This window comes from Gorilla gorilla, chromosome 5 (genome assembly GCF_029281585.2).
Source record: "Gorilla gorilla gorilla isolate KB3781 chromosome 5, NHGRI_mGorGor1-v2.1_pri, whole genome shotgun sequence".
NCBI classification, from domain to species: Eukaryota; Metazoa; Chordata; class Mammalia; order Primates; family Hominidae; genus Gorilla; species Gorilla gorilla.
The window spans coordinates 192,160,495-192,176,511 of record NC_073229.2 but is presented as its reverse complement, the minus strand read 5'-3'; the positions used below and the strand labels follow the sequence as shown (position 1 = coordinate 192,176,511).

Below are 16,017 nucleotides of genomic sequence, written 5' to 3'. Positions count from 1 at the left end.
AATTTTTGCCTTGTATGTTTTGAAATTTCTTTATTCCATCCACGTAACACCTGGCTGACAGTCTGGATGGGGAATCATTTCACTCTGCATTTGAAAGTACACGGCATGCCAGATACCATAGTTACTGTTGAGAAGACTAGCACCAGCCTTACTCCCCAAACCTTTATATGCAACTTGAATCTTTTTCTTTTGAATCATTCTTTTTAATACTAGTTTTCTGCAGTTTCAAAACAATAAGCTTTGGTTTGGGTCTTTGTCAAAGCAATTATACCATTATTTGGTGGGCCTTTTCAACCTAGAAACTAAGCTTCTTCAGTCCTGAGAGATTCTAGCAGTATTTCCTTGATAACTTCTGTCTCTCCATTTCCTTTGGTTTTCTTTTTTGTTTGTTTGTTTGTTTTTGAGACAGAGTCTCGCTCCATCGCCCAGGCTGGAATGCAATGGCGAGATCAAGGCTCACTGCAACCTCCCGGGTTCAAGTAATTGTCCTGCCTCAACCTCCCAAGTAGATGGGATTACACGTGTGCGCCACCATGCCCAGCTCATTTTTTTTTTTGTATTTTTAGTAGAGACAAGGTTTCGCAGTGTTGACCGGCCTTGTCTCAAACCCCTGACCTCAAAGTGCTGGGATTACAGGAGTGAGCCACCATGCCCGGCTTCCTTTTGATCCCCCTTTAGTATATGTTAAATATTCTACACTAATAATCTAAATATCTTGTCTGTTTTACTTCTTTTTCTGTTTGATCTGTATTTAGGTAGATTTCCTTATTTTCTACCTATCTTATTAACATTTTCCCCCTCTATCGCTTATTTACTTATATATATTTTTTATTTCTAAGAGCCTTTCTCTGTCTGTTTCTTTTTCCAGCATTCTAGTCTTATTTCATGGATGCACTATTTTCTTTATCTCTGTAAGTCTTAGTGTTGTCAAATTTCCATCTGTTCTCTCCAGTTTCTCCCTTTTAGCTCCAGTTTTCTTAATGTTTCTGTTATCTGTCCCCGTTTTAAAGGTACTTTTTTCAAATGTCTGTTGAACCTTGGCTATCAACATTTGACAGCAAGTCCCATGAAAGCTGAATGTAAAGGCTATATATGTGGGCAAGGGTTACTGTTGTTAAGTCTCAGAGTGATGTTATTAGACCAGAATTTTCAAAGGTCCGTTTTTATACAGATCTTTCTTCCAACAAGTGCCTTCTGAGAGGGATCCATAAATCTTCTAGCCATCAGTATTCTGGGTACAGTCTTTCACTTCATCCTCCTGTTTTCAGTGAAGACCCTTGTCACCTTGTGCTACTCCTGCTACCTCCAAATCCAAGGACTCCATTCAATACCCACCCACCTCCCATCAGTTTTACTCTAGCCTTCAGCAGTTAGGGTAGGGAAGTGTATCCGGTGGAGTCTGTCACTTCTTACAGAAACTTTCAGCCCAATTTCTTCTTTTCAGCCCAACTTTCAACACTGCCTTAGAAAGTTCCAAAGCCTCTAATTCCTGAGTCTTCCTGGGGCTGGGATACACTTGCCTGCTGTCTTGATGTCCTCCCAGCAAGATTTCTCTGGTCTGGCAAGTCAGAGACCTCTCATTTACATCTGCAAAATTCCACAGACTAATCTCTTGTCATCTCATCTCTCATTCTCTTTGTTCTTGTGCATTTAAACAAATTTTTATTCCTTTATTGTCATTTTAATGTGAGAAAAACATGATTTCCCATCTACTGTCAGCTAAAGTTGGGCTGTATTCATAAGCTTCAAATCACTAGTTTTTCCAACTCAATGTAACTTCTTAGCTTCTCAGCAAAAACATAAAAGTTATAAAACTCAAACAACACACCCTTTTATTTAATTCTACCTGTAGCTAACAAGAGAGGCACAAGACCTCTACACTGAATACTATGAAACACTGCCGAGAGAATTTAAAGCACTAAGTAAATAAAGAGATACACTCTGTTCACAAATTGGAAGACTAAATATTATTAGGATGAGAAGTCTCTCAAAGTTGATCTACAGAGGCAATGCAAACCCAATCACAATCTCAGAAGGTTTTGGGTAGACACTGACAAGCTGATCCTAAAATTTATAAAGAAACATAAACAACCTAGAATAAACAAAGCAATTTTTTAAAATCATGAACAAAATTGGCACATACTTTCCATAATTTTAGACTTTAAATCTACAGTAATTAAGGCAGCTTGGTATTGGTAAAAAGACAGACATATGTATCAACGGAACAGAAAAGAGACCAGAATAAGAACCACACGTATATGTGGTCAATTGATTTTGGGGTAATTTTCATTTTCTTTAATTTGCCTTTTAATATTTTTCTTATTTTATAATAGAAATATATATTACTTTTGTAATGGAAGGGAGACTGCTTTTTAAAAATATATATTTAGCACATGATTTGTAAATTATCAGATTCTAAATGATATGGTAGGCTGAAAATCTACGTTTAAGTTGATTTAAAGAAAATCTACCATTTAAATGTGAAGTAGAAAGAACTACTGATTTGATAAAGTTCCTTACCCGGGCGATGCAGTAATCCTTAGGGTTTTCTTTTTCTAGACCATACTTCTCTAAAGCTTCAGCCACAGCAAAGTCTGCAGGATCTGTAGTAGACAGCAGGATTGTCTTGTAGGGAATATTTGGTTTTAAACTATCTGCATAAATTCTCAATGTTCCACCTGAAAAAACATTTTGACATCTTTGAGTACAACTTACTTTATGCCAATAACAGAGATAGCTAACATTTACAGTCACTTGAGAAAAAGGTACCTGCATTCTAGCTAAAATGAGTGCAAAGACAATCTGCCTAAAAACTATTGTTTCATTTCCTGTTAGATAACATATAATAGCAGTAACTAGTTGATCTATTGACACTTAGAAACCATGAACAATCCAGCATGACAAAGATCATTTTCACCTACTCTCTTCAAGCTAAAGGAGTTTTTAAAAACAATGAATTGATTTCCGTATCTATAGTGAGGAAAGAAAAGGAAGGAACTCCAGAATTTCTCTATGTGCTGCTCTTTATTCAATTGCTTTGCGATTTCCTTACCTATATATTATTATATACCTATTTCTCCCATTTTCCTACTTCCTGATCATCAATCTGAAAAAAACTAAAAACCCAGATAAAGTTAAATATTAACCCACTAAATAAATCCATTTTTAAAAAGTGAAGTAGGAACCAGGAGATCTCAGGTGCTCAAGGCCAAAGATTTTTCATAAGAGATTTGCCAACAGAGCAGAGTTCTATTTTTACTTCCAGGCACTACAAACTACAATGTCCTTTATAGCTGTGAACTTATTTAGGGGAAAAACAGAAAACCAACTACAGCAGAGCAATTTGGATATCCTGACATTTTCTTTTGTTTCTTTTTAATGGAAATCTACATGTATATGTCATAATATTGTCACTTTTGGTGTCATAACCTGCTTTCTACCTATGGTCCAAGATTAATATAACCTGAAAGCTGAAGTCCAGATGAAAGGATACTGAGGGAAGAAATTAAGATAGGCTCCACAGTCCCATTATGACACTGTGACCCTAGGTATGCACTCTAGCTTCTTTAACTCTCAATTTTCTCACCTGTAATTTAAGAGAGCTAGATTAGAAAATCTGTGGGTTTCTTGAAGCAAATTCTTAATTTCCATGATTCTATTACTTTTTAATTCTAATGCAGTTATTTCAGTTACTGAGTATTTCTCATACTCTCTTTTTCAACAAGTCTAGCATGAATTGCATTTTGATAACTTAGCTCACAGTAAAATCACGTTGGTCTTTTAAGAAACCAACTAGTCCACAGTAGTATTAGAATATGGACCTGCTAAGCCAGACCAGGGGAATCACAGGTTGCAGCACATCTTTACCATGTGCACGCTCACACTGCCCAGGGGCTCTCCTGTTCCAATGCAGAGGAACAACAATAAGCAGGTCAGATGATATTCCTGCCTCAACAGCTTACATTCTGTGGTTGGGAAGTAGGATGCAGAGGAAGAAGACTAACAAGAAAACAAATAAATACCTTTAAAATAGTGACACACGTTGTGAAAAATATAAGGTTGTGAGAAAGAACATGACCGAGAGCATCCTAAGCTTGGGTGACTGGCCAAGAACTCTCTGAAGAATAAACATTTGAACTCAGACCTGAACAACCAGACAGAAGTGGCCATGTGAAAATCTAAAGGAAGGGCTTTGTCTCAGCAGGGGACCAGCAACTGCTAAGGCCCAGGGCTGGGTAAGTCTGGTTGGGTTCACTGGCCAGTACGGACAGAGCGAGGGGAAAAGGGGCAGATGAGGTCAGAAACCAGCTGAGACCAGATCATACAGGACTTCCCAGACCATGATCACATCATGAGTTTGAATTATTCTAGTTAAAGTGAAAGCCACTGGAAGGGTTTAAGTTCTATGTGTATGAGAGAGAGAGAGAGAGAGACAGTGTGTGTGTGTGTGTGTGTGTGTGTGCGTGTGTGCGTGCATGCAAGACTGCATATGTATGACTGTGTCTGCGTGCATATGTCTAAGGAGGTGGACAAAATGTCACTTGTGCTTTCCAAAGAAGATCCTGGCTTTTGGATGAAGATAGGGACATTAGCAACAGGAGTGGAGTCCATTTAAACTGTGTTTTCCATGACACCAGAAGGCACACTCCTTATTTAATTACACTCCACATCCAAATACAGGCCTCAAGTAATTCACAAAAAAAAAGATGTACAATAGGACGAGTAAACAATTGGGTAGACTGCAGTAACATCTATATGATTTTGGTTAGTGACCCGTTTTGAAGATGAAGAAACTGTGGCTCTTGGTTTGTACACAGAGGTTCCAACTGCACCCTGACCCCAGGTCCATGTTCTTCTGCACTTCACAGTGCCCTGCTACTCACAAGACTGCGTGCTAAAAAACCCAAGAGGAAGAATCAACTAAAACTTCTCTTACAATTCTGTTAATTTATCAGTGAAAAAAAAAAAACCATAACAATAAATGGTAGTAAAGTATTTGTACCACAAATGAATTAACTGAGATATATAGGGCATTTTGGGGTCAATTACATTTTGAAGCCATCATGAGGCAAATATAACTGAGTGTCAAAAACACAAAGCTCAGGGGCAAAGCTTGTTATGAATTATGATGCCTGATCAGCTGTGAGGTGAGTTTAACAAAAACAAATTAAGGAGGACAAGCAGGTTCTGTCATCAGAACTTGAGAAACTAATCCTTGGAGGTAAAAGAGAAAAAAATAACAGACACAGCTGTCACTCTCAGAGAAGTGGTATTCACAGGTGCCCTTGTCTCCAGCCCACACTAAAGAATTAACCTGATAGCTAAGCTGATAGCTGCAGTAGGCTGTAAGGATATATTTTTTCAGAGGAAGTTATAAGAGTTTCCTCAGAGTCTACATACAGAAAAATGCTCCTTCTACCCCCAATCACCCCTTTAACAGACAAGCTGTACTTTGATGTTCCGCTATTTCTCCTCCTAATTCTTTGCGGTTTTTCCTGTTTGCTTTGATGACTCCTCTTAACAATCAATGGCTTTCCCTTAAGTTTCTGAATCACCTATACACTGTCTCCTAACACTGATCGCTCCCAAACCCTAATCGCCATGTGCCACTGAAACACTAGCCTAAAATATATCTCATATCCTACCAGCACTTTATGTGACAAACATAAACAAAACCTACCTTCCACCCACAAACGTTCTTCCATTCTACAGTCCATCAACATCTTTCCAATAAAAAGCAGAGGGGCCATCCTAAATGCCTCCCCTCCTCAGTAAAATCCAGTCTATTGCCAGTTCCTGATAATTCTACCTCTTAAATATTTCTTCAGACCCTTCTCTCTTTACAGTCCCACTGTCAATGACAGAGCTCAGAGGCCCCTTATTCCTTATATGGCCAAAGCAATACTTTTAATGGGCATGCCTGCTCCTAATCAGAATTCCCTCAAATCCATCTTCCACTCTGCTTCCACAGTCATCTCTCCAGATATAAAGCTTAGGCTACAATGAAAGCTTTCTAAACCCCTAGCTTAAAACTCTTCAACAGCTTATTAACAAAGCATATCAAATTTTTCCATCAAAATACCCCCAATGGCAGTGCAAAATACATGGGGGAGTCTGGGGACATAAGCTAACTGACATACAAAAACTTCCTATTTTATCGTAAAAAAAACATGTAAATGTTACATTCTAACCACATTAAAGCATATTTCATTCTAACAAATATTTTTTAAAGTTAGATATAAAAATTGATGCTCTAAGCTAGCTATGTTTACCATGACTCACTACCTCTAGTCCATACCTGAGTATTCTTTAAGGGAACCATAGAATACATTCAGAAATTCATTTCAGTAATAATGTCAAACTCCTTCTTACGGCATACAAAGTGCCCTCAGGTCTGGTATGTGGTTAGCACATGTAGCCATTTCTTAGCATTCCTCTTGTCTTTTAAAACATTTTTACTACTCTTCTTCTTTGTATTTTCTTTCAGACTCCTTATTTTGTCTTTTTTGGTGCATATATTTAGAAATTATTTAAAATTCTTGACAGAACAAGACAAAATATATATAAACAAAGAAAATCACTTGGGTCTCAAATGTAATCTATTAGAATATTTATGGAACCAAGAAGTCCCGTACTCTCTGAGATCTTTTTTGAATCACTGGCACTACAAGTCCTGTGAAATATGTTAATTACGACTCAGTTATAGGGTGCTAAGGGTCAAAATAGGCACTAACACTAGGGTGGGCCAACGTTCCCCCCAGATGGTGGCTGTCTGGACACTAGGCTGAAATATGCTCAGGAGAAATAGAATCCTGAGCAGTGTCTGCGATGGATGCAGAAGCAAGTGACCATGCATTCAATGTGTTACGTCTCATTTAGATCCCATCTCAAACAGAAGAATCATCTGAGGCAATCAAGAAAATTTAAACAATGACTAGTTATTTGATAGTATTAAGGAATTATTATCAATTATTTTATATATGATAATGATACTATGGTTATATTTTGTTTTGTTTTTAAGGAATCTTTATCCTTCAGGAAAATATACCAAAATATTTATAGTTGAAAGAATGAGAAGTTAGGGATTTGCTTCCCAATAATAGTTTGAGAATGGAGGCAATGTATTTTGGAGTACAGAAGAAACCTCAGTGATACGTACACGGGAGTTTATTGTATCTTTCTCTCTTTTTTTGTATATACTTGAAATTTTCTAGTTTTTTTTTTTTTTAAGAGCTGATTGGGGAAAAGTATGAAACTAAACACATCCCTATGTGAACAGGACTCTTGTACATAGGGTAGGCTGATTTTGTACCAGAAGTATATGGTACACATTTGTTATGAAAAGGTTACATCACCCATTGCTTTAGTTAAAGCAAGTCTCACGCACGTATAGTGTAATTAAACAATGCTCTTTGTAACAGGTAGAACAGAGAAAAAATACCAAGTTGTACCTGAATCAGGCCGCCCATCTGAGCTCCGAAATTCCTGCATTCTCTTTTCCAATTTTTGCTGCCTCCGTCGTTTCATAACCACCTCAGGATTAGAAATGGTTCGAGTAAAGCTGGTTTCCGGCATGTCTTTGTAAACCTCAGCAGCCAGTCGAGAATTTTCACTGTAAGAAAAAAAATACCAACAATATTTTAAACACTGTTTTCTTATTAGAAATAGACACGCTGCAACCGCACAAAAATCAAAATGGCAGGTGCTATTTGGCTACATCTGTACCTAAGAGGTCTGTTACGTACTATTTACCACATGCTAATTACTATATGATAAAGAACATAGTTTCTCTCAACACAAACTAATATATTGAACTAAGCAGACATCTATCATTAAAAGTTTACATTAATAGTGAGTTTATTCATGAATAATGCTAAAAGAAAAATATATTGATTATACATTTCAGTAACTTCCACCAGTGTTACCCTAAAACAGACCAATATTTTACCATGACCTTCCAACCACAAGAAAGAAATATAGGACTGAATACACTTTAATTTTGCAAAAATCTGTCTTAACATTACAGTAAATTTAGGCTGGGCATGATGGCTCATGCCTATAATCCCAACACTTTGGGAGGCTGATGTGGGTGGATAACCTGAGGTGGGGAATTCGAGACCAGCCTGACCAACATGGAGAAACCCCGTCTCTACTAAAAATACAAAATTAGCCGAGCGTGGTGGCAAATGCCTGTAATCCCAGTTACTTGGGAGGCTGAGGCAGGAGAATCACTTGAACTCAGGAGGCGGAGGTTGCAGTGAGCCAAGATTGTGCCACTGCATTCCAGCCTGGGCAACAAGAGCAAAACTTCATCTCAAAAAAAAAAAAAAAATTATAGGAAATTTTGAAAAGCCCAAATTAATTGAATGGAATGATTTTTTTTAACACCTAAAAGATTTAAAAGCATTAACTTTCTTGAAGTTAAATTTTCAAAAAGAATTAATTGCTCCAACAGTTTCTGTGAAGAAGTCAAATGTACAGAATGATGAGCTGAAAACAATACTAGGTAACTGACATACTTAACTAAATTTTGGTAAACATACTTTCTTTAAAGACACAATTTTTAATCATAAAAAAATAATTTAATTAAAAATAGTCAAGCTTTTAATCAAGTTGAACAACTTACCTCATTTTAAGTTAAATAATTTATCACCCCATAAACAAGATGATAAATAGAGCGAGTCATAAAGTAGAAGCTTTTGGTTTGTTTTGGTTTATTTTGAGACAGGGTCTCGCTATGTAGTCCAGGCTGGAGTGCAGTGGCACAGTCATTGCTCACTGCAACCTCTATTTCCCAGGATCAAGCAATCCTCCCACCTTAGCCTCCTGACTAGCTGAGGCTACAGGCATGAACCTAGCCTAAGTTTTAAACTCTCCTTTTCTTTGATTTTTTTTCATGTATGAGCAACGTATCTTTGTACATTTTTTTCTCTTGCATAACTGCATTTAATAGAGTCTTATTATGTAATACTAGACTCAAGTGATTACACAGGCATCACTGTCTAGTAGATTCATATCTAAACCCCCTTTTGATGCAACACAAAATAGGCTCAAATTCCACTTCAAAGTATACCTTATTCACTGACAAATGGTTAATATCCTCAATACATACAGGACACTTAGAATCAATTTTAAAATGGGAAAAAGCCTTGGACAGGCCACTCCAACAAAAGAATATAAATGGTTAATAAATATGTGGAAAGATGTTGCCTTACTAATAACAAATTCAATTTATGGAAGGTATTATATACTGTAGAGATAATATACTGTTCTGTGACACCTAAGAGTTGCAGGTGTAAGGAAAAGAGAAGTCTCCTGGGCTCCATGACAGTACGGGGCAGTCTGCTGATGGGTTCAGAACACATGAGAGTATCTGAACCCTGTCACCCAACCATTCTTCTAGAATGCACCCTAAGAAAATAATCAGATGAGTTCCCTAAGTCGTAGAACAAGGATATTCACTGGAACATTTATTTAAAAACAAAACAAAGAACCACTATAAACAATCTGTAAGTACACCAAAAATGGACTAGTCACATAAATTATGGAAGAACTATATAATACTGTATAATCGTTTAAAAATGTTTTTGTGAAATATAAACATCTTACTAGAAAAAATATCAAGTGAAAATTCAGTTGAAGAAACTGTGGTTACATTTCTGTTTAAAGCCTCTCCAGACAAGTATATGAAATAGAAACATTTATAGAGAAAAAACAAACTAGACTATGATTCTCTCTGGGTTCATGTGATGACAGGTGAGTTCTTTACGTTCTTCACCCTTTTTGGCAAATCTATATATTCTGACTTTCTAAAAAGAGTGTACATTATTTGATTACAGAAAAGTAATGTATAGAATACCATGTAGTCAAGACCAAGGCAACAGCAAGCTGCCTAAGAACAGGCATATGATAACCAAATGCACTAACTAAAAAACCAAAAACTGCTGAGGGTGAAAACAGGAACTAGAAACTCCACATTAAGGGGAAAGTCTAGTTTCTCCCAATGACTCTTTTTGTTATAGTAAAAATGCAATGATTTAACTTTTTCCCTCAGCTCTGTGTCAGATCCTCAAACACTTAAAATAGGTAACCATCTACAATGGAACTGGAGTGACAAAATAAGAAATGGGAGGTGGGAGTGGAGGGAACTAGATGGTGATCTGAAGCTTAAAAGGGAAAACCTGCTTTTCACCTTGTCAGCCTCTGACTAGGCATTAAGTGTATCTGAGGTACATATGAGACAACTGCTGCCTCATGGCCAAAACCACAGAAATGAGGAAAAAACCCAGCTGAAGATGAAAAAGAAAAATAAAAATGTTAACTAGAGTTTGCTTATTTAAGACTAGCAAGACTGCGGGTGCAGAGATTCTTCCCAAGCACAGCAAGACAGGCACTGCCAGCAATGAACCCTGCTTAGGTAAGACCCTCTATCCTCCCTCCACACAGAAGAGCTGGGAGTAGACCCAAACACATTTCCTGACTGATACTCATCCTTTTCATAATTTATCTGAAAATTTAACAATTTTGGTGCAACAAAAACATCTGATTTGGAGCACAAAGAAAGGGGAACATTTCCAAAACTGACTTACACATCCTCCCCTTGGAAAGGTCTATCATCTTTATCAGATGCCTGTCGCAACGTCTCTTTTTCTCTCTTCTTTTTTTCCTTCTTTTCTTTCTTTGAGAGAGTTCTCTTGAAGTTCTGGATAACCCCTTCTTTTTCCTGCTTTTCAGGTCCATTACTTTGAGCCTTCTGATGAAAGTAACATTATCACCATATTGACTACTACACAGAATCACATAAAATTGCCTACGGCTTAGGTAACTTCATCTCACATGCTGCCGAACATGTGAGCAAAGTTACTGAAACACAGGAAGGTCTGGAGTAATGAGAATGGTCTTTATCTTGATTCAGCTGACAGTTACATGGGTGTATTTATCAAAATCAATTGAACTGCACACTCAAGATCTGTGCATCTCACCGAATCTATATTTTACCTCATTTAAAAACTAACAAGCAAGCAAGCTAACAAACAAAAATCAAAGCCAGTTAGAAAACTGGGGTAGAAATGATGAAATCTGATTTTCAGTAAATAAAACTCCAAGTAATTTACATAAAGTAACTTGTATAAAAGAAACCTAACAAAATTATAAAAACAAAGAGTGAATAATAGACAAATCGCCTATAGTAGTTTTTAACTTTAAAGGAATTGTTAAGAGTAGCCATAATAAATTGGCTTTTATGAAACAGTTGTAAGTATTATGTTTGCGCAAAAATCTCTAACTTCGTTTCCAGATCTGATTTATTTGCTTGCTTCTTCTTAATTTGTATTTTAACCTCGAACAATGGCCTGCTAGCAGATGACAGAGATGCATTATTTTTACAGATAACTTAATAAGAAAATGACTATGAAAAATAAGGAAAAGAATGGCTATTGTGATGGGAAAGAAAACTACCTTCTGCTTTATAAGTTATGGGAGAAAAGCGTGTGAACACTGCCATTTGATTCATAGCTACTTGGAGCACTGCACTGCTCTTAGGAGCTCCAATACATGTCAATGACGGTCTGTGGTCCACAGCAAAACATACAGAATGAAAGAGCATCTGCTGAAATTGTGGAGCAGAAATGAAATAAAACATGTATAGCAAAACAATGGACATGCATTCTTAACTTTTTTTGTATTTGCTGCAAATATGACACATCACTAAGCACAGTAACAAATAAGGTCAATACATTTTGCACATCTCCATGACTCTTCAACATGGAACAGTGACATCACACAAAATAAAAAATTTCTGCTGCTAAAAGTGATTAACGACAGCCTTTTCCCAATCTGTTGGGGGGCGGGGCGGGGGGGAATGAAATGGAAGATTTTTCATAAAAATATTCTTAACCTTTGCATTTGCTATCACTTGTCCATAATGAATTCTTGTGTAAGATGCCACTTGATTTAGCACAAAATAAACACAGCAGCACAGAATTCCAGATATCCTACCATCTAGGAAGTTGCAGAATCACTCTATTCCATCATTCAAGAAAATTTACTAATTCCTAACCCTGCACATAATGAAAAGGTTTTAAATGACCAAAGTTGCATCTAAAAGTTCACAAACAGATATAAAAGCATTATTTTCCCTTTTGATCCTTATTAGAACAATTCTGATTTTATATTTTGGAAAAAAAAAAATAACTGCAGCTGATCACCTGATCATTAAATCTCACAGTAACGAGTTTACATAAATATTCTTTGAAAAGGTGAGAAACAATATCTAGAATTACTAGTTGAGATAAAGGATAAAGTAGGGAGAAAAAGGCTTCTTTTAAATTATTTTCTGGGAGGAGGGTAAAAGGGTTTATAAAGAGAAGCAAAAAAGAGAAGGAACTCCTGTAACAAAACATCAGTCTCCTATTCATCAGTCAGACCTGGCCCTGGACCAAGACCGGCATAAAATACTGAGGGTTCCTACCTTAGGAGGAATGGCGTCATTCTCATTCTTAAGAACAAATCTGCCTTCCCGATCATCTTTGTTCCAATTCAGTTGTACAACTAGAGGTTTCTCATCTATATCCAATCTTCTTTCTTCTTCAAAACATGAAATGAAAAAAAGAATAAGCTATGGTTATTTCATAGAACTAGCTAATACAAGCATTCTGATATACATTTAATTTTATAGACAAATAAAGCACCTACTTGCAGACTGAAATGTATTGTTCAAAATGTAAAATCATTTGTTTTAATTAATTCAACATTTTGTTGCTACTGTATGTTTATTACCACATATCCAGTGCCAGACACTGAACAGAGGCAATTCCCTCATTTAGATCTAACTGGGAAAATAAGAGAAATATACATGAAATAAGAAAAAAAGTACACATGGTTTTTGCTAAAAGCTTATTTCTGTAAATCAAATTATCTCATATGCAACTAGAAAATAAGGACATAATGTTAATACCACACAGAAGTTCCACTGATTCTATGAGATTGTTCTCATCACATTAATGTTATACCCCACACAAAGTGATGGCAGCAGCCCTCACCAGTCTTGGAAGTGATGACTGCACTATTCTTCCTATCTCTGTGCATCTGATCCTTGTCTCCAAAATTTGCCCACTTCAACACTTACCTCTCCTTCCACCATAAAGTTACCATCACTTTTCTTACGTAAGTATTATGTTTGGTATATTACTTCTTTCATTAGCAAGCCTCCCAGGCACACTTATCAGGAACATGGTACTCCACGGAGGGTCTCCGTGAGAGCCTCACACAGCCTGACCACCTCACAGAGGCCTACAGTTGCTGGAAGCTGTGGAAAAAAGGCGGCACTGAAGGATGGACCTGCTCCTACTGGCCAAGACACCCATCCTAGGCTGGAGAAGACTAAGGAAGCAGGAGCTGGCAACAGATTTGAGGCTGCAAGCCCCACACACAAGTCAGGCTACATTCCCCAGGAATTCTCCTTGTCGCTCGGAGAAATCCATTCACTCTGCTCAAACCTTCAACTGTTCTTTGAGCCATTGCTACAAATTTAAACAGGTATTGAGTGACCTACCCAAATCTTTCTTTATCTTAAAGTCCCTACCTTTTAGTGTACAATTTGACAGAATTTTAGTTGTTTTAGAAATGCCTCTTTCAGAAACATCTGTTACAGGAATGCTCTGTAACCTGAGTATCAGTAACACAAGACCCAGCACTTTCAGAGTGGAGTAAGGAAAGTAAAATTCACCATAAAATAAAATCACTGACTCCCTATCCAAACATCACTCCCTGTCCAGCTCTGCCCACTGCCCAGCACCCCATCAGTCACATCACCTCACAGTCAGAATGCATATGACAGTGCCCTGTCACACAAACTGCAAACTGCTACACTTTGCAGAAAAGGACAAGACTGCACGATGCTGGCTGGACTCACACCTATAATACCAGCACTTTGGGAGGCCAAGGTGGATAGATCGATTGAGCTCAAGAGTTTGAGACCAGCCTGGGCAACATGGCGAGATCCGATTTCCACAGAAAAAAAAAAAAAGAAGAAGAAGAAATTAGCCGGGTGTGGTGGTGCGTGCTTGCAGTCCCAGCTGCTTGGAGGGCTGAGGTGGGAGAATCACTTGAGTCCAAGAGGTTGAGGCCACAGTGAACTGTGATGGCACCACTGCACTCCACTCTGGGTGACAAAGTGAGACCCTGTCTCGAAAAAAAAAAGATGGCACAATGCTGATGAAAGTGACAGTAAAAACTCCATCAAGCACAAACTTGGCCAATGATAAACGAGGATCAGACAGACCAATTAATAACTAAAGAGACAACTGATAAGGATGATGATAACATAGACTCCTTGCAAGAGAAAGATGTGATTTTCCAAGGACTGGAAGATGTTCTGAGAAATACTGGTTCAAGTCCTAAACTCAAAGTGCTCTTCATAATCACACCCCAACAGTCACACAGAAAATCAAGAAAGACAGCCCAAGATTAAGCCTTTGTTTTTTCAATTAGTCCATATTTGAAGCAATAAATGATAAATATGAGATAGACTTTGTTTTTCTAACAAAGGTCTCCAAACGCTGTCACCATGTACTATAAAATTTGATTCCAGATGAGGGTCTCACTATGTTGCCCAGGCTGATCTCAAACTCCTGAATTTAAGTAGCCCTCCAACCCCAGCCTCTTGAGTAGCTGTGACTATAGGTACATGCTACCACATTCAGCTTTGATCCTAGTTTTAAATGTGTTTTTCTAACGGGCCTTTTACAGATACTATCTCTGGAAAACAGTACTTTGCTGTATTAGTAATAATATATTACAATAAAAACACTAGGTGAGGCAGTACAAACGATCACTTTGGTTAGGTTATTCAACGAAAAGATGCCCAGAGACTATATGACCAGGTCAGGCCTTGAAGGAAAGGATAAGCATAGGTTGTTCCAGAAAACTGTCAGAAAGAGAGGCAGTAACAGCATGGTGAGGGCACAAGGGTCTTACTACAGCCTCACGCAGGGGAAGAGAACTATTAATTTGAAAAAGCACTTTCAATGCTATGTCAAAAATTTAAATTTTAAATGAGCAATAGTTTACCACCACCCTCCCCATAAAAAATGACACCATAATGATGACAACAATGATGGTATTGACAGTACTACTAATAGTGTTGACAACGATTATCCAGGTAATTATATACAGGATATGCTAAAAGGAGGCTGGTAAAAATAGGAGGCCATGAGACTAGCTAAAGAATTATCATGTAGCCGGGCACGGTGACTCACACCTGTAATCCCGGCACTTTGGGAGGCCGAGGCAGGTGGATCACAAGGTCAGGCGTTCAAGACCAGTCTGGCCAACACAGTGAAACCCTGTCTCTACTAAAAATACACAAAAAATTAGCCAGGTGTGGTGGTGTGCGCCTGTACTCCCAGCTACTCAGGAGGCTGAGGCAGGAGAATCGCGTGAACCCGGGAGGCGGAGGTTGCCGTGAGCCAAGATCATGCCGCTGCACTCCAGCCTGGGCGACAGAATGAGACTGTCTCAAAAAAAAAAAAAAAAAAAAAAAAAAAAAAAAAAAAAAAAAAAAAAAAAAGAATTAGTGCGTAATGGAAACAATAGAAATGCTAGTTATCAAAACACAGAAATAAAAAATTTTGGATAATTATTTCATTAACTGAAAATATAAGAAGTTAAAACCACAGTAAAAATTAGGGATAGAACAGTAAGTCTGAATTCCTTCCATAAACCAAAATTACCAAATCGTTCTTGTTGCAAAATTTTTACTAGATGAAAATCCTTCAGAGTGCAACTGTTAGAGAACTAACATTAGCAATTATGTATACATCATAAAAGTAAAGCAAGAAGAGGGCTGAGATATTCTAAAGCATGTGTGAGTAGGCACTGAAGGTAAAGAGGGAACTGGGTCCTACTATATCTTTACGCGTTTAAGATCTCTTCTGCCTTAGTGGTTTCATTCACGTTTTTAAAGTAGCATGATCCTTTTTTATGTTTCCTACTGAATTCACACAAAGACTTGGACTA

General features: G+C 37.5%; 1 protein-coding gene across 29 annotated transcripts in view; it reads right to left on the bottom strand.

Annotated features, from left to right (window-relative positions):
• The window catches only part of AFDN (afadin, adherens junction formation factor), a 144,296-nt gene that overhangs the window by 87,360 nt on the left and 40,919 nt on the right, over positions 1–16,017 (bottom strand). For 20 of the 29 annotated variants that reach the window (XM_055392034.2, XM_031011929.3, XM_063708001.1 and 17 more), the window contains exons 3-6: positions 12,470–12,585; positions 10,590–10,753; positions 7,452–7,612; positions 2,521–2,678 (exon numbers count right to left, since the gene is read on the bottom strand). In XM_055392034.2, the coding sequence (XP_055248009.1) occupies positions 2,521–2,678; positions 7,452–7,612; positions 10,590–10,753; positions 12,470–12,585 (599 nt within the window). The remainder of the gene's footprint in view (positions 1–2,520; positions 2,679–7,451; positions 7,613–10,589; positions 10,754–12,469; positions 12,586–16,017) is intronic. The other 9 variants (XM_031011932.3, XM_031011934.3, XM_031011930.3 and 6 more) reach the window with 3 other exon arrangements.